General features: G+C 39.7%; 2 protein-coding genes across 4 annotated transcripts in view; one reads left to right on the top strand and one right to left on the bottom strand.

Moving 5' to 3' along the window:
• The window catches only part of st3gal8 (ST3 beta-galactoside alpha-2,3-sialyltransferase 8), a 30,443-nt gene extending 13,961 nt beyond the window's left edge, over positions 1 to 16,482 (top strand). The window contains exons 2-9 of one of the 2 annotated variants that reach the window (XM_084929140.1): positions 4,396 to 4,735; positions 4,829 to 4,982; positions 5,059 to 5,197; positions 6,461 to 6,654; positions 7,022 to 7,201; positions 9,953 to 9,998; positions 10,537 to 10,656; positions 11,842 to 16,482. In XM_084929140.1, coding sequence (XP_084785266.1) covers positions 4,585 to 4,735; positions 4,829 to 4,982; positions 5,059 to 5,197; positions 6,461 to 6,654; positions 7,022 to 7,201; positions 9,953 to 9,998; positions 10,537 to 10,656; positions 11,842 to 12,072 — 1,215 coding nt within the window. In that variant the 5' untranslated portion in view covers positions 4,396 to 4,584 and the 3' untranslated portion in view covers positions 12,073 to 16,482. Of the gene's footprint in view, positions 1 to 4,395; positions 4,736 to 4,825; positions 4,983 to 5,058; positions 5,198 to 6,460; positions 6,655 to 7,021; positions 7,202 to 9,952; positions 9,999 to 10,536; positions 10,657 to 11,841 lie in introns of both variants that reach the window. The other variant, XM_084929139.1, reaches the window with a different exon arrangement.
• The window catches only part of unm_sa1614 (un-named sa1614), a 22,201-nt gene continuing 16,747 nt past the window's right edge, over positions 16,168 to 21,621 (bottom strand). For both annotated transcript variants that reach the window (XM_084929132.1, XM_084929131.1), the window contains exons 25-28: positions 21,040 to 21,083; positions 20,265 to 20,419; positions 19,700 to 19,825; positions 16,168 to 19,115 (exon numbers count right to left, since the gene is read on the bottom strand). In XM_084929132.1, coding sequence (XP_084785258.1) covers positions 19,041 to 19,115; positions 19,700 to 19,825; positions 20,265 to 20,419; positions 21,040 to 21,083 — 400 coding nt within the window. In that variant the 3' untranslated portion in view covers positions 16,168 to 19,040. The remainder of the gene's footprint in view (positions 19,116 to 19,699; positions 19,826 to 20,264; positions 20,420 to 21,039; positions 21,084 to 21,621) is intronic.

Raw genomic sequence — 21,621 nt, 5'->3', positions numbered from 1 at the left:
CAGCAGTTTGAAGGAAAGACCTCTGCCCACATTGTGGGTGCTGCAGCCTGCCACTGAAAGAGCTGCTCAGTGCTGTCAGAGTCTCCTCCTGGTGTGGGAGATGTTGTCCAACAATAACAACAATGTGTCACCTCTCCATAGGTCTGTGGAAGTAGATGATGATTTTGGAGATCGACCGTGGTCAAAGCAATCAGTGATTGCTTGCCAGTCTAGGTGACTTTTAGGTCTCTTCCCCAGCTATACACACAAGTTAATATTGTTATGAGCACCATAATTAATTAAATCTGCATTGCTTTAATTTCGTCCCGCATCTCCACATATAACTGGCAGTTGTAACAGATGTGGTTTTTGGCTTGCATGGACACATGGACTCATCAGGAGAGAAAACAGGAGGATGTTTTTGAGAGATATCTGATCTTTTCAACTAGCTGGTTCACAGGGGACGGAGGTGATGGCTGAAGGCTCTGCCTCACATTATACTTTTACAGACTCGGCAGACTTACTTGTGGTTCCTAATCTGAGAGGCAAGTGCTCTGTTGGAAAAATAAGGCACTTGCAGGTTAAGCTAATAACATGGAATTGAAAATGGAGTGTTTAGTAAACCTCTTGATCAAATGGGGGGAAAAAATAAATTCAAAAATAATAAAAGAATATAAAATATTTGCATGTACGAGTTGTATTTTGTATCAAATTTGCTACATCACACTTCTTCTTTCTTTTCTTTTTTTACTTAAAAATTTATTGTGCAGTTTCTACAAAACACAGAGTCTCAGACTGGCTGCTGCACCTTGCTTTAAAGCATTAGGATAAGATGGGGACTGATTATTCAAGACTTTGTATGTGTGAGGAAATATTTTAAATTCAACAGATTTAACCGGAGGCCATCAAAGAGAAGCCAATATATGGGCAGTGCATATTGGAAAAATATAATAATATATACCAGACTTTTTACTACTGTGACCACTATGCTTGAATTAACTTTCCCCCCTTTTGTTCCCAAGGATGTTTGAAGCATTTCCTAATTCTCAGGGTGGATTTTTAGCAGACACGTTGGTCCGTGTGCTGCCTCCTGTGTGGAATTACAGGGGCAATCATAATATCCGCTCTGAGCTGCCTCTGTGTTAAAAGCTCTTTGTACTGGAGCAAGTTTGGACATTCCAACTTGGCATACAGTTACGGCCCCATTATACTCGCTGTGCACTGCCTGGCAAACCGCACCATTCATCACCTCTTGATTTTTGTAACCTTGGTCTTTGTACCGCAGCCACTGGGTTGAGGACACAAGTGTTCAACTGTGTTACTTTTTACAACCATTTTAATGATACATCAGTACAGAAGCTCAGAGATTCATATATTACAGAGGAATATGTTGCAAGAGTTTGAAAATACTTTGTGGGGGAAAATCACTTTCTTTGATTCCAGTTTTGTCTCCTTCATCATTATCATCATCTTCATCTTCTTCTTCTTCAACAAATCCAGGGGGCCCTAACTCTGTGCAGTTATGTTTATCCAGGAAGTTGCCTTTGTGTCAGAATCTTTGTCCTTTGAGTGCCACTCTTCTCATCTGGAGTGGATGACTTTAAGAGAAAAGTATCAATGTTGATAATCAGTCGTCATGAGGCTGACTTATTTGGTCTTGTTCTGAAAAGGTTGTAACAGGTGTAACTATTTTTTTTTCAGTTTCACTTACCACTTTGTTTACTACACCTTAATCTAAATCCATTTGGGGTTACATGAGGAAAGGCATAAAAACTTACCAAATCAAACAAGTGGTACTACACACTGTGGTGACCCCTTGTGAATAAGACAGCCACTGACAGTAGCTGCTTCCTCTCATCCTACACGGGAAGAAACTCCTAAGCAATTTTTTCCAGTGATATAAAAAAAAATCTTAGATTTTAATGTTAAGTCTTTTGTGCGATTTAGATTAGATGAAACTTTATTAATTCCTCGGGTGGGTTCCTCCAGGAAATACAGTTTCCAGTAGCACAGCACCGACAGAAGTTGCATATTCCAGATACAATAAAAGGGAATGAGAGTAAGGATATACGCATAAATATACCACACATACACATATACAGTGGCTTGCAAAAGTATTTAAGTATTGGCCCCCTTGAACTTTTCCACATTTTGTCACATCACAGCCACAAACATGAATCAATTTTATTGGAATTCCACGTGAAAGGCCAATACAAAGTGGTGTACATGTGAGAGGTGGAACAAAAATCATACATGATTCCAAACATTTTTTACAAATGGGGTGTGCGTAATTATTCAGCCCCCTGAGTCAATACTTTGTAGAACCACCTTTTGCTGCAGTTACAGCTGCCAGTCTTTTAGGGTATGTCTCTACCAGCTTTGCACATCTAGAGACTGAAATTCTCGCCCATTCTTCTTTGCAAAACAGCTCCAGCTCAGTCAGATTAGATGGACAGTGTTTGAACAGCAGTTTTCAGATCTTGCCACAGATTCTCGATTGGATTTAGATCTGGACTTTGACTGGGCCATTCTAACACATGGATATGTTTTGTTTTAAACCATTCCACTGTTGCCCTGGCTTCATGTTCAGGGTCGTTGTCCTGCTGGAAGGTGAACCTCCGCCCGAGTCTCAAGTCTTTTGCAGACTCCAAGAGGTTTTCTTCCAAGATTGCCCTGTATTTGGCTCCATCCATCTTCCCATCAACTCTGACCAGCTTCCCTGTCCCTGCTGAAGAGAAGCACCCCCAGAGCATGATGCTGCCACCACCATATTTGACAGTGGGGATGGTGTGATGTGCAGTGTTATTTTTCCGCCACACATAGCGTTTTGTATTTTGGCCAAAAAGTTCCATTTTGGTCTCATCTGACCAGAGCACCTTCTTCCACATATTTGCTGTGTCCCCCACATGGCTTGTGGCAAACTGCAAACGGCAAATCATACAATCTAGTAAGAGTGGCTGGATCCAGGCAACTAACCGCTCTTACTAGATTGTATGATGTCATCTCAACAAGAACAAATTAAGTTGCTGAATTTCATGCAGATGCTACATGATTTAATTACGTTCACCATAAAAACATGGAATTATTTAGTTCAAATTACAAGTTTGGATCTTATGCATGTAACAACCACCCAATTTCATTTTTTTGAGTGTATCATCATTTATTGGACTGAGGAATGTCAGTTGGAAAAAATTTACATATTGCACAAAATTTACATATTGCACAAAATGAGAAAAAGGGAAGCAAAGATTGTAAAGTGCACATGTGTGTTAAACCAGATCAAACGGATACTGTGTAGAAAACGGTGTGATAGCCGATTTACATAAATAGTAGTGAAGGATCACACACTGAGACAGGTTAGCTGACAGGTCAGACTGAGTGTGTTCATGCATAGAGACAGACACACACACACACACACACACACACACACACACACACACACACACACACAGTGAGAGGGAGATTTACATTGAGAACTGAAACAGGAGAAGCTGTACTGAATCCAGATCTGATTGGGATTCACAGGCTGAGTTCTGTGTGCACGGATACATTCCTGCAGGAGGAGAGGGGAGGTGTGGAGGTGAGTGGGAGTAAGAGGATGACTCCATTCGGTAAAAATCTTTCTGTATTTTTTTAAGAGAGTGGCGCTGCGCCTGTGGCTGAAACTCAGCCTTCCCCTTTATCAGCATCAGTGATGACATCAAAACTACATTTTGGGGGGGTCTGGCTGGGGGGTGGGGGGAGTAAGCTACCAATGAGCTACCGACTAGCTCACTGGTTGTGTTGCTCCTGTTTGTCGTTCAGAGAGGAACTTCTCCTATCGGTGATGTACTCAGCTCTTTTGGGCTGTAACGCTAGAGGGTACTCCCTCTTGGCAGCAGCTTTCACCTTAGTGAATTGCAAGGTGAGGCAGGTGGAAAATTTGTTTTGTTTAAGTGCTGCTTACGCAGAGTTCACCATGGCAGCAGAGCAAAACAAGAATTAGCATGACTCTGTTATCAGAGTGAGGGAGAGCAGCTGAATGCTTTCTTTTTTTCCAAGGTTTGAATGAACTAATAATAATTTTATAATATGTCACAGATGATCAGTTTCCAGATATTCCCCTGGTTTTATGATATTATTTTTTTATCTATATTTGGCTTTTTATGAATAAACAGAAATGCACTGCGATTTGTTTGCTTAAGGTTTTTCCAATGATCTGAATATAGATTGATACTGGGCCCCAGAGAGTGTGATAGCCAGTGGCTGATTTGTCAGTATCAGATTTTTATGTAATCTTTAATCAGTTCTGCAGTGGTTTTTAAGGTATTTAAACACTGCTGAGCTGCAATGCAAAGAATGCAAAAAAAAAAATACATGTTTCACATATTTAGTTTATTATTAATGATGCAATATTCACTGTGTCTCCAACAATAGATCTTGTATCTACCAATCAGAAAGCAACACCGGTCTCAGCCTTAATGGAGGAAAAGCTGAGTGGTGTCGTGACAGAACAAAGGAAAATGTCCAGATGACAGCAGGTGACACATTCCCACTATGCTGACATAGCTGGTCAATTGACAGCTCAAGAACACGCCCTTCCTGCTGAACACCCATAGTGCAGCAATGATTGTTAGGAGGAAGGCTTGTGTTGCCTTGGTGATCGCTACCATCCTCTTCCTCATGATTGCCAGCCAGAGCATTCAGAGGAGATATTTCCTGTTGCAGCCTGCAGCTCCGCCCAGAGGCCACAGCGCGTCCAGTGGCAGGATGACAGGTGAAGAGCGGGTGTGAGAAATGAATGGGGTTTTTTTGTTATTTTTTTAAGTATTGATCCACACGGCCTGAACTTTTTTTCTGTTTCCAGCAGCTGAATTCACAGGCCCAATTTCAGGTCAGGCACCTCCTTACCCGAAACCTGAACAAATTCCCTTTGGTCCCACCGAGGAAGAGATGGTTGAGGAAGAAAATGACGAGGAGGAGGAAGAGATGGTGATTCAGGAGCAGCTTTTGAAAAACGCTAAGTATGACATGTAACACTTGTAACCCTGCATATCCACTAATACCCTGGTCTGACACCTGTGTTTTGTACTCTTTCAGGCTGTGTGGCTGCTCTGATGCCTGTATTTCAGACAACAATGGGTCGAAATGGTTCAGCCAGCGCTACGACGCTAAACAGCAGCCCATCATCAAAGAGACCGGCAATAATTTTGACTCTGATGCACTTCAATGGTGGCTGGTAAGGACAAAATGTAGTGATAGTTCAGATTTTATTAAAGGGGACCTATTGTCATTATTTCCAACTCTACATTTTTATTCTTGGACTAGATAGTTTTGCATGATTCACTTTTAAAAAAATGATCCTTATTTATCTAATACTCCACCTTAGTGTAGCCCCCAAAGGTCTGAAGGTCGGTCTGAAACAAGCTGTTTAAGCTCCTTCCCTCGTTTCCTTTCTTTTGAATGATTGTTCCTTTTAACCAGGAAATGTGAAAAGCAGAACTGTGGCTTTTTAATGGCCAGCAGGGTCACTAACTCCAGTGGCAGTGACTGCTTTGTTTACTTAAACTCTAAATCCAAAACACTTTCTGTGAATAGTGAATAAAACAAGAGTTTTTTGCAAATGGTAATGCAATGTCCAAATTATAAACTTAGCCTGAATTATCAATGTTTTTTTTATTAAAATAGTACAGCAGTATTAGTAATGTCTACTTAAGCCACAGTACTGTCTTCAAAATAATGCATCATTTGTTAATTCAACTTTTGTAAAGCTTTTTTAAAACTACATAAATAAATAAACAAGGCGGTTTTTTGTTTTTTTTTTACAGTAAATGGCTTTTATTGCAAGTAAGCAAATAATTACCAAGTCATTTACAGTTTTTCCCTTCTTGATTTCCTTTGCCTTAGTTTATGAACAAAGAAGATTCACAGGAAATCATTGCAGCCTTCAAGGGGGAAATGACTCAACAGCAAATCAGCTTAATCTCTGGGCATTGTTTTAAATTGAAAGACCAACAGATATTTTGTAACATACTGGATGATGTTGCAGTAAATAGTCAAGACCAGTTATGAAGTTTTGTATTTTCAGAAGCCTGAATTTGTCATTGTGGAGACTGGCTGCAGTTTGCATGAGAAGACAAATGTCTGAGTCTTTTTCCTGCATTTAGAGAGATGAACTCCTGCTGCAGAAACCATTAGTAGATTAAAAAGAGGAGGCCAGTAATGCTGCTAACATAATTAGTCTGGGCCACAGAAGGCAGTAAGCTCTGTGTGCGTGCGTGCGTGCGTGTGTGTGTGTGTGCGGGTGGGGGTAGGGGTGTCAGTACTCTTTCACCTGCTTCTTTTTTAAAATTAATAAATTATTTAACTAAAAATTATTTTACTGTCATGAAAGACAGAGATAAGCACCAATAACAAGCCTTTTGACACTGGAAGTTTAAGAATTTTTAACGTGACTCATTATGCAAATGTTTTACTTGAGTGTTTGTCTGCTCTTCCACAGAGTCTTCAACGATCCGGTAACGATCAGTCCTTGGAGGAAGTGATCTCAAAGATGTTCCAGGTCATATCCCCACCCTCTATAGACTTGGAGCCTGTGCCCTCACGTTGCCGTAGTTGTGCAGTGGTTGGCAACTCTGGCAACTTATGGCATTCTGGACACGGCGCACTCATTGATTCTCATGGCTTCGTGTTCCGGTACACACACACACACACACACACACGCAATCACACGCACACACACACACGCAATCACACGCACACACACACACGCAATCACGCACACACACACACGCAATCACACGCGCACACACACGCAATCACACGCGCACACACACACACACACACACGCAATCACACGCAATCACATGCAATCACACAATCACGCACACACAATCACGCACACACACACTCACACACACACACACTCACGCGCACACACACAATCACACACACACACACGCACACAATCACGCACACACACACACACACGCATACAATCACGCACGCACACACACACACACACTCACACAGCCCTCACCCTCCTCATGTTTTTTTATTTCAGGATGAACAAGGCGGTGACTAAAGGGTTTGAGGAAGATGTCGGTCGTCGGACGACGCATCACTTCCTGTACCCAGAGAGTGCAGTGGACATCAGTAATGGCACCAGCCTCATCCTGCTGCCATTCAAACTGAGAGACCTGGAGTGGCTGACCAGCGCGCTGTCCACCGGAACAGTCAAAATGTACGATATATAAAAAAACAAGTATGCTCATTGTCTCATGCATCCATCAAAAAGACATCAAAAAACATATCAGACAGGAGAGATTATTTGACATAAGAGGGAAAAGTTTATTTTAAAAAAAATCTAAAATTAAACTCCTGGAGTCTAGACCAGCAGTCCCCAACTTTTTTTTGCGCCACGGATTTAATGTCAGTATTTTCACGGACCGGCCTTTAAGGTGTCGCTGATATATACAACAAAATAAAATGATACGACCAAGAAAAAACTGTGGCATTTGGTAAATATAATAATAGACGCAAATTCACTGTGTGATTGTGTAACTTTATTAGCAGCGCCAACAACATTGAGAGTAACATCCTCCTCTCTGCTCCTTAATGCTCTCTGGTTGCTATGGTAACGCGTAAATATTTCTTTCACAATAAGACACACAACTACAACATGGGAAAAATACCCAGGGAAACAGAGTTAGCAATAAAAACCCTGAAAACCATCAATTTCAAACCTGAGCCTCAACTCTCGTGTCCCGGTACCAAAAGAAAAACAGAAGGTTTATTACCACAACTGAAAACCGTTAGTGAAACAACATAACAAACAACTCATATATTCAAATAATGCTAATAGCAATAGTAGAACGCTAATCACTAGGGCTGCACGATTTTGCATAAAATGAGAATCACGATTTTTTTTTGCTTAGAATTGAGATCACGATTCTCTCACGATTTTCTTTTCCAGTATAAATATTTATTGCACTTATTAACTGCACATCAACTTCGTAACAGTTGAGACTGAACATAAAAACAATAAATAAACATAAAAACAACAAATGTCTCACATTTTGTCGTTGCCGCAAAATGTTGTACTGCTTGAAATTCCGTCTCCACCGTTGCTCGACACTGCGTGTATAGAGCAGGTAGTGCAACAATAGAAAAATAGTTGCGGGACGGCACTGTGTAGCGTTTGTCTAGGGTGTTGATCATTTTCCTAAATCCCTCGTTTTGCACAGTGTTGATGGGAGCCATATCTTTGGTCAGGTGATAAGTGATAGCCTCCGTAATTTCTTTGTGCCTGCGGTAGTTCGACGGGTATAGGGAAGCGCTATATAAGGTTCCCGTTATTGATGTTTGGGTGGTTGACCGGGACGGATTTTCTCCTGTCACTTTCTCGTCATCCCTGACGTGCTCTCCGTTGTTTTTTCCCTGCCAATTTTAGCAGCCAGCTTCTGTATCACGTGGTATAAGGCTCCGCCCTTGTCATTTGTTGAGCAGGAAGAGTGAGCGCTTGTTTTCATGCAGATTACGTCCCGGATCAAAATGCGGTACAATCGTCGTCGTCTTTTTTCTTTTTTTTCTTTTTTAAATCGTTGTCATTTGGAAATGAGATCGCACATAAGTATGAATTGAGATCGCGATTTTCTAACGCTTAATCATGCAGCTCTACTAATCACCTAAACATCTCACCGGCAGCTACTCAAAACAAAGGTTCAAAGGCAGCAGGGCAAAGGCAGGAGGGACAGTCTGCACAGTCTATTCAAATCAACAAGTCCCCCGTAGAACAGAATTAAAACCACATTCACTTTCAGCAGAAAAAGGTAAAACATTCGAGAGGATGACAGTCTGAGAACCTCCAGTGTCCCTAAAATACGCACAGGTTTTAAATCAGAGGGATTGTCGGTTAGCGTTACTGAGCCATCAAAAATGAATGGTTCAAAACAGGGGTCCGGCACCTCATTACAGGCCTCAGCTTTCACGAAACCCACCCCTTTGGGTTGCTGAGCATTTGATGTTTTGCGTTTTAAGGCTAAACAGTCAGCAATCACATGTCCAGTTTTATGACAGTAAAAACATTCGTGGTTTTCCCTGGACCCAGACACTTTAGCCGTGTGGGGCTGTTGCACAGCGCTAACCCGTGGCTTCTCACTGCCAGTAAACGAGGCTTTATGAGTGAGCACAAACTCATCAGCAAGAACAGCAGCAGATGCGAGAGAAGTCGCTTTCTGTACATTTAAATATAGCACAATACGCTCAGGAAAACATTTCTTAAACTCCTCCAACAATACTAACTCACGCAGAGCGTCATAGTCACCTACTTTTGAAGCAACGCACCACTTATCAAAGAGATTCCCCTTTTCTCTAGAAAACTCCACATAAGTTTGGGTCGGCAATTTCTTTTGCTAGCGAAACCTCTGCCTATAGGCTTCGGGGACTAACTCATATGCCTGCAAAACAGCTGTTTTAACACACGCATAGTCTAAACTGTCCTTTAAAGAAAGCGCAGCCATCACCTCTTGGGCTTTGCCGGACAGTTTGCACTGCAACAAAAGAGGCCAAATATCACTAGACCACTGCAATGTGCCAGCGATACGCTCAAATGCTGCAAAGTATGTATCAACCTCAGTTTCTCTAAAAGTGGCCACTAAAGAAATGCACTTGCTGATATCAAAAGCAGAAGCGGACGAGGAGCTGGAGCCGGAATTTTCAGCAGAGACAGATGAGGCTTGAGGCTGAGACTCCAGCTCAAGCTTTCGCAGCCTAACGGCTTTGTCTGCCTCTATCTCCAGCCTTCTTATTTCAAAGACCCCCTATGAGGGATCCCGGGATATATATATCTCTTATATATAAGAGAGAGAGAGAAAAGTAAGAGTTGCATATGTTTATACACTAATATACATGAACGCAAAAAGATAAAAAGAAACATGACACACTGTAAACATATATGACCTGTATGTAAGTGTTTGTGTGTGTCTTTTTTCAGGACCTACATGAGGGTGAAAGCAAGAGTGCACGCTGATAAAGACAAGGTAAATTATAATCTCGACTGATCTGTTTTCTCTACAGCGCTTTGTTGCTATTTTTACTTTCAGCTTCACCCTTTTTTTTTTCTCTAACTCATTTTTTTGTTTTGTTTTTGCTGCTGCTCCTATTTTTAGTTCTTAGTTTTATCTACTGGTATTTACAAGATTTTTAAAATTGCATTTGCTAAAGAATAAGGGAACAAAGATGAGCAAATAAATCTTTGTAGTATTTTTATTTTTTAAGACGAGTGAGAGTGAAGGAAGTGTCTATACCAGAAACCACACATGATGAAATACACACTTCTGGTCTGATCTGGACACAGATGCCCCACTACATTTGATGTTCAAACATGACCTGTTATGCATTTCCTTATTTTCTGTCACATCTATCCTGATAAACTCAGGGGTTGCAACAAGAGTCTTTTTATAAGTACACGGGGCTTATTTTGGAACTGTGGGCAATGCAAACCTACTCTTGTGTAAAACACGTCCATTTTAAACAAAGTGTGTGTGTGTGTGTGTGTGTGTGTGTGTGTGTGTGTAGGTTGTTGTGGTGAACCCAGTGTTCTTTAAGTATGTTCATGAACGTTGGAACGAGCATCATGGTCGCTACCCGTCCACCGGCATGCTGGCCATCGTCTTTGCTCTGCATGTCTGTGACCAGGTAAGAGGAAAGTAAAGACTGGCTGTAGAGAGAAAGACCACATTTGTTCTTTCTTTTTTTTTGTATATTCACTGGAGGGGAGAGGGAGGAGAAACAGGGGGACAAGGGAGGGCGGGAACAACTGAGCTGTAGGTGCTTTTCTACACTGTGCAATATTTGCAATATTTGTTTTTTGTTTTTGTTTTGTCTTTTTTTCTTATATTCGACTGTGCAATAATCACTGTGCAATATACTCACTCAAATGAGCAATCCTATTTATCCATATTGTATATTCTGTATCTATATATGTGTATATGTGTATATATGGTGTATTTATGCTTATATCCTTACTCTCATTCCCCTTAATGTATCTGTAACATGCAACTTCTTTCGGTGCTTTGCTACTGGAAACTGAATTTCCCGGAGGAACCCACCCAAGGGATTAATAAAGTTTCATCTAATCTAATCTAATCTATTCACAAAATATGGTGTTACTAACCAAAAACAGACTAGTCCAAACAATATTGTAGCATGTCCAGACTAGCAAGTCATGGCAATACAACCAAGACTAGAAAAAGTTGCATTTCCTGCGAAAATGCAGTTTGAATGCCGTGTAGTGGAATCTGCTAAAAAACAGCTGAAGAAGCAGAATTATCTGCTGAAAAGAGGTGTAGAAGCTGAACTGCTGAAGACAGTTGTATTTGAAAGGGTAGACTGAAGAGTGTCAAGAAAGCAGAGTGCACGCAAGCGGGAGAAGATGTGCGGCAACTGCCACAGGTAGGATTCGAACCTTTGCTACCGGGTCTCACGGCGGCTGCTCATCCCACTGAGCCAAACCAGTTCTGGTCCCAAACAAAGATGTGATGAGAGAAAAAATGTGTACTGTGCAGAAGAAGCGGAATTGTGCTGAAAAAAGGTGAAGAAGCAGAAGTTTGTTGTGAAAAGAGGTGAAGAAGCTGAAAATTCTGCTGAAATGGGGTGAAGAAGCTGAAATTTGTGTTGAAAAGAGTTAAAAAAGTTGAACTGTTAACTGAATAAAATGTTGCCATAACCGGGCCTTACAGCATTCACACAAAAATTAATATGTGAGGTTAGAAGTCACACATCAAATGAAGCGTATAAAAGCGGGATGTATTTAGTATCAGTATGACCTGTCAGCAGTGTGTCATGCATGGTTGATGAAATAGCTTCCTTCTCTCTGTCCAGGTGTCAGTGTTTGGTTATGGTGCAGACAAGCAAGGAAACTGGCATCATTACTGGGAGAAGAATCGGTTTGCCGGAGCCTTCAAGAAGACCGGCGTCCACAGCGCTGATTTTGAGAGTCAGATCATCCAACACCTTGCCAATGAAGGCAAGATCACTCTACACCTCAACACAACCACATCCGTGCAGACAGAACTAGGCACCAACGACAGACTGGCACATAAACTCAACTGACCTCTACCTGGCTGATCGTCAAAACACCTGGCTGTCCTCTGGCACTCAAAAACCAAATCTGAGCCAGTTTTTAGACCATACGTTTGTTGTTTTGGGTAGAAATTAGACTCCTGCACTTTTTCTGTCAGTCACCACAACTGCCTTGAGTCAGACATCCAGGAATGCTGGATTAATGAATGTTGTTAAGCTTTTTCAGACAGCTGAGTTACCTGTGGACACATCTGTGAGGCTTATCTAATTTAGAGATCCCCTGCCTCTTCCAACATTTGCTGGCTGAAAGAAGTTAAAGCTCAACTCAAAAAAATCAGTCTGTTTTTCTAGACCTAAAACCAACTTTCCTGACGTGCGCAACTGCTGGGATAGACCACAAAGACCTTTGCTGTGAGCTGGAAACAACCACAAACTTTATTTTATCCTATCTTTGTTTTTATTGGATTTTATAGGTACACAGGGATAACCTTTCTTTTCTTTTCTTTTTTTTTTTAAATAAAAGCACTTTTTCCTTAAGAAGAAATGGTGGAAAGAGGCCAAGTGAAGGAAGTGTTCACTTGGCCACATAAGATTTCTTGCATTGTATATCATTTATAATCCCTCCATTTTATTTGATCCTAATTTTAACACAAACCGTCCTGACCTAGAAGATCATGACAAACTTTTTAAGCCTTGTTACTTCTGCATTTTCAGAATGTAAGCCAATGATACTTGGAACTTCCTGTCCTGTCTTGGTTCTCAGCCTGTGTGATTCAGCAGTCTGCTGCAGTCTCATGGGTTATCTATGTTATATTAACCCCGATTCTTTTGTCACCATGATAATTAATAGGCTGGTGTGAAAAATTGCTGCCACACCGCCCCCTCGGCCTGTGCTTCGACGTTTCTGGTAGTTAGAATGACTCTGGGGTGTTGATTCATTTAAACTAACATAATCATCCGGCTGCAACCAGGTCTCTGTAAGGCAGAGTAAATCGATTTGTTGATCAACTATTAAGTCATGTACTAACAGTTCACATTTCACTGTGAACTCCTTGGTTCAGATGTGGATACTGTATCGTTCTTTCAATCCCAGTTTAAAACCACTCCTGACTTCCCTCAGTGTACACTGTAAACTCCAAACAGATACAATTAGCTTTTCTGGTAAAAGGTCCTAGATTATTTTGTCAACCTTTGGTAACATCCTCTATAGAGTTAACCCGTTTCATCTTTAAACTTTAGGCCTTTAACGGGTAGCGCATATCTTTTATGCTTCTGGAACAATGGTTCTCTGTGCTCTGTGCTTCTTTTTGGGGTCTGAACACCGTGGACTTGAAGAGTTAACAGCAGGCAATAGACAGTGCAACTGACCTATAACACTGAAGGGTCAAGCAGCAGCATGTATGAATACCACTGATGGAACATGAGCTTTGAATCACAAGCTGGAAACTTGACAAGTGACATGACTGTTTGAAGGCACTGGACGTGATATTTACCATGCTGGGAGTTAACCTACAAGAAAAGACTGAAAGATTAACAGAGAAGAAGAAACAGCTGAGTGGGGCCTGTGTTTGCTGGAGATTTGAAGGCCACACCGGACACTGTGAGAAGAGGGACGGGGACCAGTGAGAGGTCAAGCCCGGACGAGTTCAAGTGAGAGAGTACAGGATATAATTGGATTGAAAATGGAGGCTGAACTCATGGAGGTTTAGGATTGTCCACCACATCACAAACAAAAAAAAGACAGAAAGATAAATACATGAACTAACAATTACGTGAATGAATAGAAAACACACATACACAAATTGTTACATGTGAAATTATTTTTGGAAAGAATCAGAAGTGAGATAGTTTGAATCCACAGCTCAGTGCAAGGATGCATGAATTAAACCTGACTATAAAAATACACGTGCAATGAAGAAGCAGCTTACACTCGACCTCTTTTCTCGAAAATCAAACTTGCAGCGTAACATCTCACAGTCCATGTCCACACTGGGGACGCTGCCTGAGCAGAATTCATCTCTGAGTGGCAGCCGCTGATCTGGTCTCAATGTCAACTCTCCTGATGTTAAGAAGAAATTCAAATTGGGACACAAACGAACCGGGCGGAAACACCAAATATTAACCCCGATTCTTTTGTCCCCATGATAGAACAGAGAAAATCGACTCAGAGTGTGTTAAAACATTTTTCTTTTTATTCAATCATCTTCCGGGAGAGAGAGACCCCTGCACAGCCCAAAACGCCAGTTGCAGGATCTCTAACATTAGAATCATAAACTGTGTCTCATGTAGATATTATTTTGGTACTTTACACGTCACAGTTTCAATACAACCATTGCTTATATGGCAAAGTTTCTCTTTTCTGTCTGGCTTCCTGTATTTATTAATACGCTGTACAGCTCTACGCTTCCTGTTTTCAGTCTGGCTGAGCACTTAGTTTATGAGTCAAAAGTGGCCTTTTCTCTACAAACCTTCATTATTAAGGTACATAAAACAATATAATAAGAAAATAAGGATATATTAATTACATGACAGTTACCAGCTGATGTTTGCAAGCCTGGTTACTAACTAGACTTTAGATTCGTGTTAAGCAACAGACTGAGAAACAAAAACCAAAAGCATGCAAACTTTTGCTCACCAAAATTGGACCACAGACGTTTTTTGTTGCCTGTACAATCAGGCACATCAGGCATCATCAGGCCATGTTATTCAAATTCGGCAGTTACAGCTGCCTACATGTCATTTTATTTCATTTCGAAGCTAGCCTCAAGTGGCCTTTAGAGAAAAGCATTTCTACTTTGGGTTTCCTTCTTGACATTAAGTAAGAAATTCTATATTAGTAGCAGTTATCACAGTAGCATGAGTAGTTTCTCCTTGAGAACATGTGGGTTTTGTGGATTTTGTAAAGATTGGGGAAAAGGAGCATGGCAGCTTTGAAGTATGTTGACAAAGGCAGATTCTTAACCAAGACAAAATGGTGACTAATGGATGCAGTGTGATGCACTGTCCAGAAACCAGTGGGTGATGTCACAGAAACTATTATGTCTTTTATATAAAGTGAGGAATCATAGCTTTTGGGCTTCACACAGTTGGGTCACATGTGCCATCGTCGACATGGGCAGGAGGTAAATATAGTATTAGATTCTGGGCTTAAGACCAGTGAAAACTGGGGGACATTTTTATCTTGTTTTTATTTTTTAGTGGACTTTTTAAGGTTGTCATGAAGCGTCTGTAATTTGTCTCTGATCTGCCCCCTACTGGATGTACTTTTTAAACCACAAGTTGATGAATGCAACTGTTTGCTTTGTAATTCTGTGCATATGTGTACTTTAAAAAAATGGCTGTTATAAGAAACAAACAGCCTGCTGTAGTAATGAGGTTGGCGTGTTAACAGGCTGTTTTAATGCAACAAAAACGTGCATATTTGTGGTGACAATGTAGACATGTATATACAAATAAGCCAGTGTGAAACCACCCTGGGACTGATGTTCAGTGAAAAGCTCAATCTGCTCCAAAGAAAAATGTTTATACAATGTGTTGTCCAACACTCCTCTTTACCAAGTATAACTGTACAAAGTTGGTAGGATTTTTTTAAATGTATTTATTTTATTGCCTGAAAGGAAAACAAAAGACAGATACCAATAATGGAGGAATAAAAAAACCAACCCTTTGAGAATCACTTTGAAGCAGGCTGAGGACTTCTCAAAAAATCAAATGCTGAATTTCCATTTGGAGGATGTTGCTCTGTCATTGGTGTTAGCTTGAGTGAAGCGTTTACCCCTATCTGTCTGGAACAAGTCAGTGTCTTGTAAATCCAACTGCTGCATCGCCAGAAGCCTTAATGTTAATATGAAACATCTGCTGCTTGCTCTAAACTTTTTCCATTCACTGCTGAGATCTAACACTTTGTTGCCTTGTCCAGGAAGGGAAGGAAACTTCCTGCCAAATTACCTGGGAAATTATCCAGTTTACACACAGAATGAGGAATGCTTTAATGTGCCATAAAACGACAGAGCAGCAGCCCTTCTGAGTCCTGAGCTGGATTGTTGTAAACAAGTTTACTTCCTCACCTTTAACAGAGGAGTTTGTTGTGACTTTAAATCCAAAGTTGTGCTCAATGACTCTCTGCAGTTTTCAAATGTAGAGTTTTATTTCCATTGCTAGGTGCAGATAAATCCACTTAGTCAGCTGCTCGTAATTCCATTATAAACATCTGTACATGAGCTGTAGATTTAGTACAAAGTGACAACAAGTGACCAAACGTGTTCGGCCTGTGGTACCATAGCTTTAATTCGGCTTGTCATGTAAGTTTCATTTAACAAACCTGCTGATTATCAGTCCGTTTATAGAGGCCAAACTGACAGAAGCATTGAAACAACAGATAAAAATCCTGAATCCACCGCTGTCACTTTGAATGAAATAAAACATTTTTAAAAAAAACAAACAGAATTCATGGGTTTTTGTTTTTCTATTTGAAAAATTGTCCGTACTCTGGAGGTAAGAGCCGAACTGATCGTCTGTGGAGTTTGTTTATAAAAGCTGATTCTTACGCCAATGAATTTCTGCCACTATGCCAAATTCTTTTCTTTTTTAAATGAAGATGTTTTAACAAGAACCGTTTTCTTTCATGAAAATGTTTTGGGAAAAAAAAAAAAAATCAAGAAGTTTATACAGAGATGCTATAAGGAAAGGTCTTATTACAACCCCTGGCAAAATTATTTTAGGGAAGAAAAAAAAAAAAAATGTTCACCAACCTGCAAAGCTCATCCGTCAGCTGTTACACAAGAAAGCTGGAATCAGCTTGATGGAGAATGTTTCTTTTCATGGATGAAACCCAGTGTTTGGGGGTCTATTCACGAAGGTCAGCTGAATTCTACTGACATTTTTCAACAGTGTTTAATTTGAATCATGCTTGACTTACTGCAGCTCAAGTTAATTATTCAGTTAACAGCAGCTCATTGCTTCTGCAACAACTGCAGTAACTAGTTTGACATTTGGAGGAGCACATGGGCCTGTGTAGGTTGGACTTGTGGAAGTACTCTCCTTAGTGTTTCTTTGAAACTAAGGAGAGGTCATTCATCCAGAATTATGGATACGGTTGCTTGTTTTTCTTTAAAGTTTTGTGTACACACACACACACTTTTTTTTTTTTTTTTTTTTTAGAGGTTTCTTTTTAATAACATAGCAAAATGAGTTGAGCAAAATGCCTCCTTGTCAAAACTAGTTTCCCTTCCAGTACATGTGCTCAGGCCATTGCATAAGCCTGAGGGGAGGTACTTTGATGATCTTCTTTATCAAAAAAATATTACATTTGGTTGAGGCATGTTTCATAAAGCCAGAGCAATTAAACAATTTGTTCATTTGCTAGACAGAAGACTTTTTTTTTACTCTTTTTAATAATTCCAAACTTTTTTCCAGGGGTTATTATAAGCTGATATGTTGTTTTAACCAGGAATGGAAGTAGTAAAGTTGAGTGGCCACAGGTCACTAAAGTACAAATAATGCTTTAAAAAGCAAAAAGCTGTTCTAAATTCAGTCTGAATGGGTGTTAGTTACATTATGCTAGGATGTCCAGTACACAATTCCCTTTTTGTTTTGTTTTTTTGCCTCATTAAATGTACCACATAACATGGTGCCTCAGTAGAACTTATTCTATATTTTACTAAAAGTTTTACTCAAATCATACAAAATGTGCTATATGACGTTCCGGTGCTTAGCTCACTATTACGGACTAAATAAAAGAATTACACAAACGATTAATGGGAAAATAAAACATGTAACATTAAAAACTCTTATCCAATTATTATTATTATTATTATTATTATTATTATTATTATTATTGAACATACATTAAGAAGATTTGTGTTTTCTCTTAAAGTCATATCCAACACATGCAGGTTATGCACAATGATTAAATTCTACTGTCTTAAAGTACCAAGTTTGTCTATTTTTGTGCTTTACTTTTGTGCTTGATGCCATTACTTGAGTATATATGTATATTACATAAGCTTTTTTTTTTTTTTTTAATTGTTGCTTAAGTTTAAATATGTCTAAAATAACTCAGTACTTTTACTGAGATTGAATTTTAGGTCTTATTTTTCTCTAATAGCCAAATAAAAAAAAATAATAATAAAACTTTCCATCCCTGGTTATGTTAATACAAAGGTTCTTCTTAAAACAGAATTATTTAATCACGACAGAAGAAACTCATAATGAGAAGTTTTGAGACTTGAGCACTGAGTAAATTCATTTTGCAAACGTGGCAGCAACACACTGCTGTGTTCACTGAGGCGATGTGATATCTTGGGACATCGAAGGCAACTGGAAGGAAATGTGAGTCTCCCATGAAGTCCACCTTTCATATCTCACTTTAGAGCTTTGGTCCTTGGCATCTCAGTCTTTTGTGCTATCCGGGTAAGCAGCTGTAACCAACAGATCTGATCAATAATATGGCCTGAGTCCGGGTCTATCGAAACCTAAAATGTGGCAGCAGTAGCTTCTGTGTTTTGGCTAGCCACAAATTCAGAAAACATAAATAAATTATAATAAAGTGAAAAGAAAATGAGGCCCAGATTACCTTCAGAATAAAAATCCAGGGGATTGCTGTTTCTTGTGATTTGCCCTTTGTGCTTAAATATTTTTTTGCTTTTTGAGTAAATAAATAAATGAATAAAGTCCGGGCTACAGCAGCCTCGAGTGCTGGCTGTTTGGTCTGTCTGAGGCTGTCTCATTGTTGTTTTCCTGACCTAACTGGAGCCACATAAAAATAATGTGTTGTCTTTACTGAAGGTCATCCATAATGTTTCCATGGTAACTGAAGGCATGAAGAACACCGGTTGCTGTGACAACAGTGTCAGGACCATGAACATTTGATGCCTCTGAACATCTGACCTGGTCCATCTGCAGATCAGGTGTTCTGATGTGGTTTGGTTCTCCAGAGCTCTGCGGTGATCTGGATTTGTGCTGGTCTGAGGTCAGCCCAGTTCTGGCCTGGTTTCACATCAGTCAGACAGCGGCTGGACGAATGAGGACGGAAACAACCCTCTCTGGTCTGGTTCTTCCTCTATGTAACCATGCTACACACAGAGAGAGATATGTTTACCTTAATGTTCACTGGACATTTAGTCAAACAGAGGTTTGAAGAGTGAGAGCCACTTGGGTGGATCACTGCAAAATTTTACCTTCATATTATGTACTTTTTTTATTTTATTTTGAGCCCTGGTAACTTTAAGCAAAGGTAATATCAACATTAAAACATATACTTTAAAAAAAATCTATATTTCTTTTTAATGCTCATCATAGAAAGATGATCTATAAAAGCTACCGAGGTTCAAGAGCACTTTCACAAATAGTGATGCCATTTTTTTCCCAGAGAATTAGTTAATAGCAGTTTGATTTCATACATGCTGATGACTAATATAAGCTGCTCTGGCACAGGTTAGAGTATCCTAGCAAGAACTGAACCACCTTTGTTAACAGTGAAAATCCAGCTTATCCTATAAGCTTTAAATTCTCCTTACCAGAACAGGCCTCTGCGCATATGTTTCAGCTGAAGTACAGACTTAAGTTCAGAGGACAGATGAGGTCACACTGTGAGACTTTCTCCAACCCGCCGGCCGAGGCTCTAATGAGAGGTCGGGTTGGTGATACTGATACCTACCCACCAATCATTGTCCTCCTGTCCCAGGACCACCAGCACCTGGCCCTCAGAAAAGCTCAGCTCGTCATGGTGGTCGGCCTGGCAGTCATACAGCGCCTGAACCCGACGACTGGATGCTCCTCGAGGCTAATTGATACATACCAAAATCAGGTGTAACATTATTGCTCATGTATCACAGTGTAGCAGTTATAATTTCATTGTACTGCCAATTGGAATTTGTTCCTCTATTGTCCAAATATGATATCGATTCACTTCTTTCATTTCATTTTATGCTCATTCTTTGTACCTTTTGCTTGCATAACTACTGTACCTGCACACAAATTATTTGAATTATACCCCTTTACTATAAAGGATGTCTTGATCATTACTACGCAAATTGTCATGACCACTGATCAAAGACCATGAGTACTATTCACAGAGAGTTGGGCATTGGCTGTAATCACAGCATTGAAAGATGATGGCAAACGTGTTGCGGAAGCAACTGGATTGTGATTTTTTTTTTTTCCTTCCTAACATTAAAACACTGCAAGGTTGATGGGAAGTTAAATATTTTCAAAGATCTCACCAATGATCTACGAGGAAGTGGTTGAGGGGCGGAGCCTCTGCTTTCACTTTCAAAGCTCTGAGAGCGCTGATTGGATGGAGAGCCATTTATTGGTGCCTTACTGTTGAGGATCTGGAAATGGGAGGAGCCACTTTCACTGTCCGCCCTCCGAAAACCTCAGACGGAAAGATTCAGGTTTTAAGTACATTCTCATTCATACAGGGACAATAATTACATTAAATATAAGCAAAAATATATATTTTACAATTTCATAATAGAGAAAAAATAATCATTAAAATGAATTATTAATCAGTCATAATTAAGTTTGAAATTACCTGAAATGACTAAATTAAATGATTTAAAAAAAAAATAATGCGTTTTTGTGCAAGTAAAGTAATACATGTTTGCAGATATTAAATAATGTGAATATTTATCTCTAAATTCAATTCACTTCTTTGTCTGATAACATAACCATTTTTTTTGGAACAGTCAAAAACGAACACACGTGCTGTAAATAAGAAAAAGCAGCAAATCCTCAGATAAGATTTTGGAATTTTCACTAAAACTGCAGATAAATTTTGTTTTAATAAAAAAAACAACCATCATAGAAGTCAGTGTAAACTCATAGAAGCCAAAATGTATCCTCAGATTTTGTCTGCTCTTCTGCTCTCTGGTTAAAGACTGTAGGTGCACGCTGTCTGTAAACATTTATCACAGGTAGGCATAATGGATTTAACAGACTCTTGATACGTAAAACAGACTCAGGTCTCAGAAGACGTTTTGGGACAGGAAGTACCTCTGTCAGATCGTTCAGTCAGTGAGCTGAGAGGAGAAGCTGGACTGGAAAAACAGAGACAGACAGGGAAGAGGAGAAGGAGTCCGTGTTATTGTCTGTGGTGTTTTGGAGCTCATCATACTGACCTGTATTTCAGTACAATCTCAATTCATCTAAGTAGAAACTGCTTCACTTTGTTTCTTTCATAACTATAAGAATAAAGTTCCAGCTTTAACCTTTTATGTCCTCTTTAATTCTTTTACAGTCATGTATGAAATAATAAACCAACAATATTCATATCTGCTGTCTGTCCCAATAAATTTACTCTGACAGATTTTAAACAAATTCAAATTTTAGGATCTCTCCTAAAATTCATTTGTTTCTATTTGGCTTAAAACTTTGTTCTACGGGTTTGAATTCTGAACAACAACATGAGCTGAATGGCACCTCTGTCTGTGAGACATCCCTTCATCGCACATCCAATTATAAGCTTCATCAGCAAAGGTTAAATTTTAGCTTTTTTTTTTTTTTTTTTTTTTTTTTTTTTTTTTTTTTAAAGCTAGGATACAAAAACACAACAAAATTCAGTGGACCATTTTAGAA

This window comes from Perissodus microlepis, chromosome 5 (genome assembly GCF_051167445.1).
Source record: "Perissodus microlepis isolate ML-2025 ecotype Zambia chromosome 5, ASM5116744v1, whole genome shotgun sequence".
Classification (NCBI taxonomy): Eukaryota; Metazoa; Chordata; class Actinopteri; order Cichliformes; family Cichlidae; genus Perissodus; species Perissodus microlepis.
Note: the sequence above shows the minus strand (reverse complement) of the source record. Positions and strands in the feature narration are given on the sequence as shown.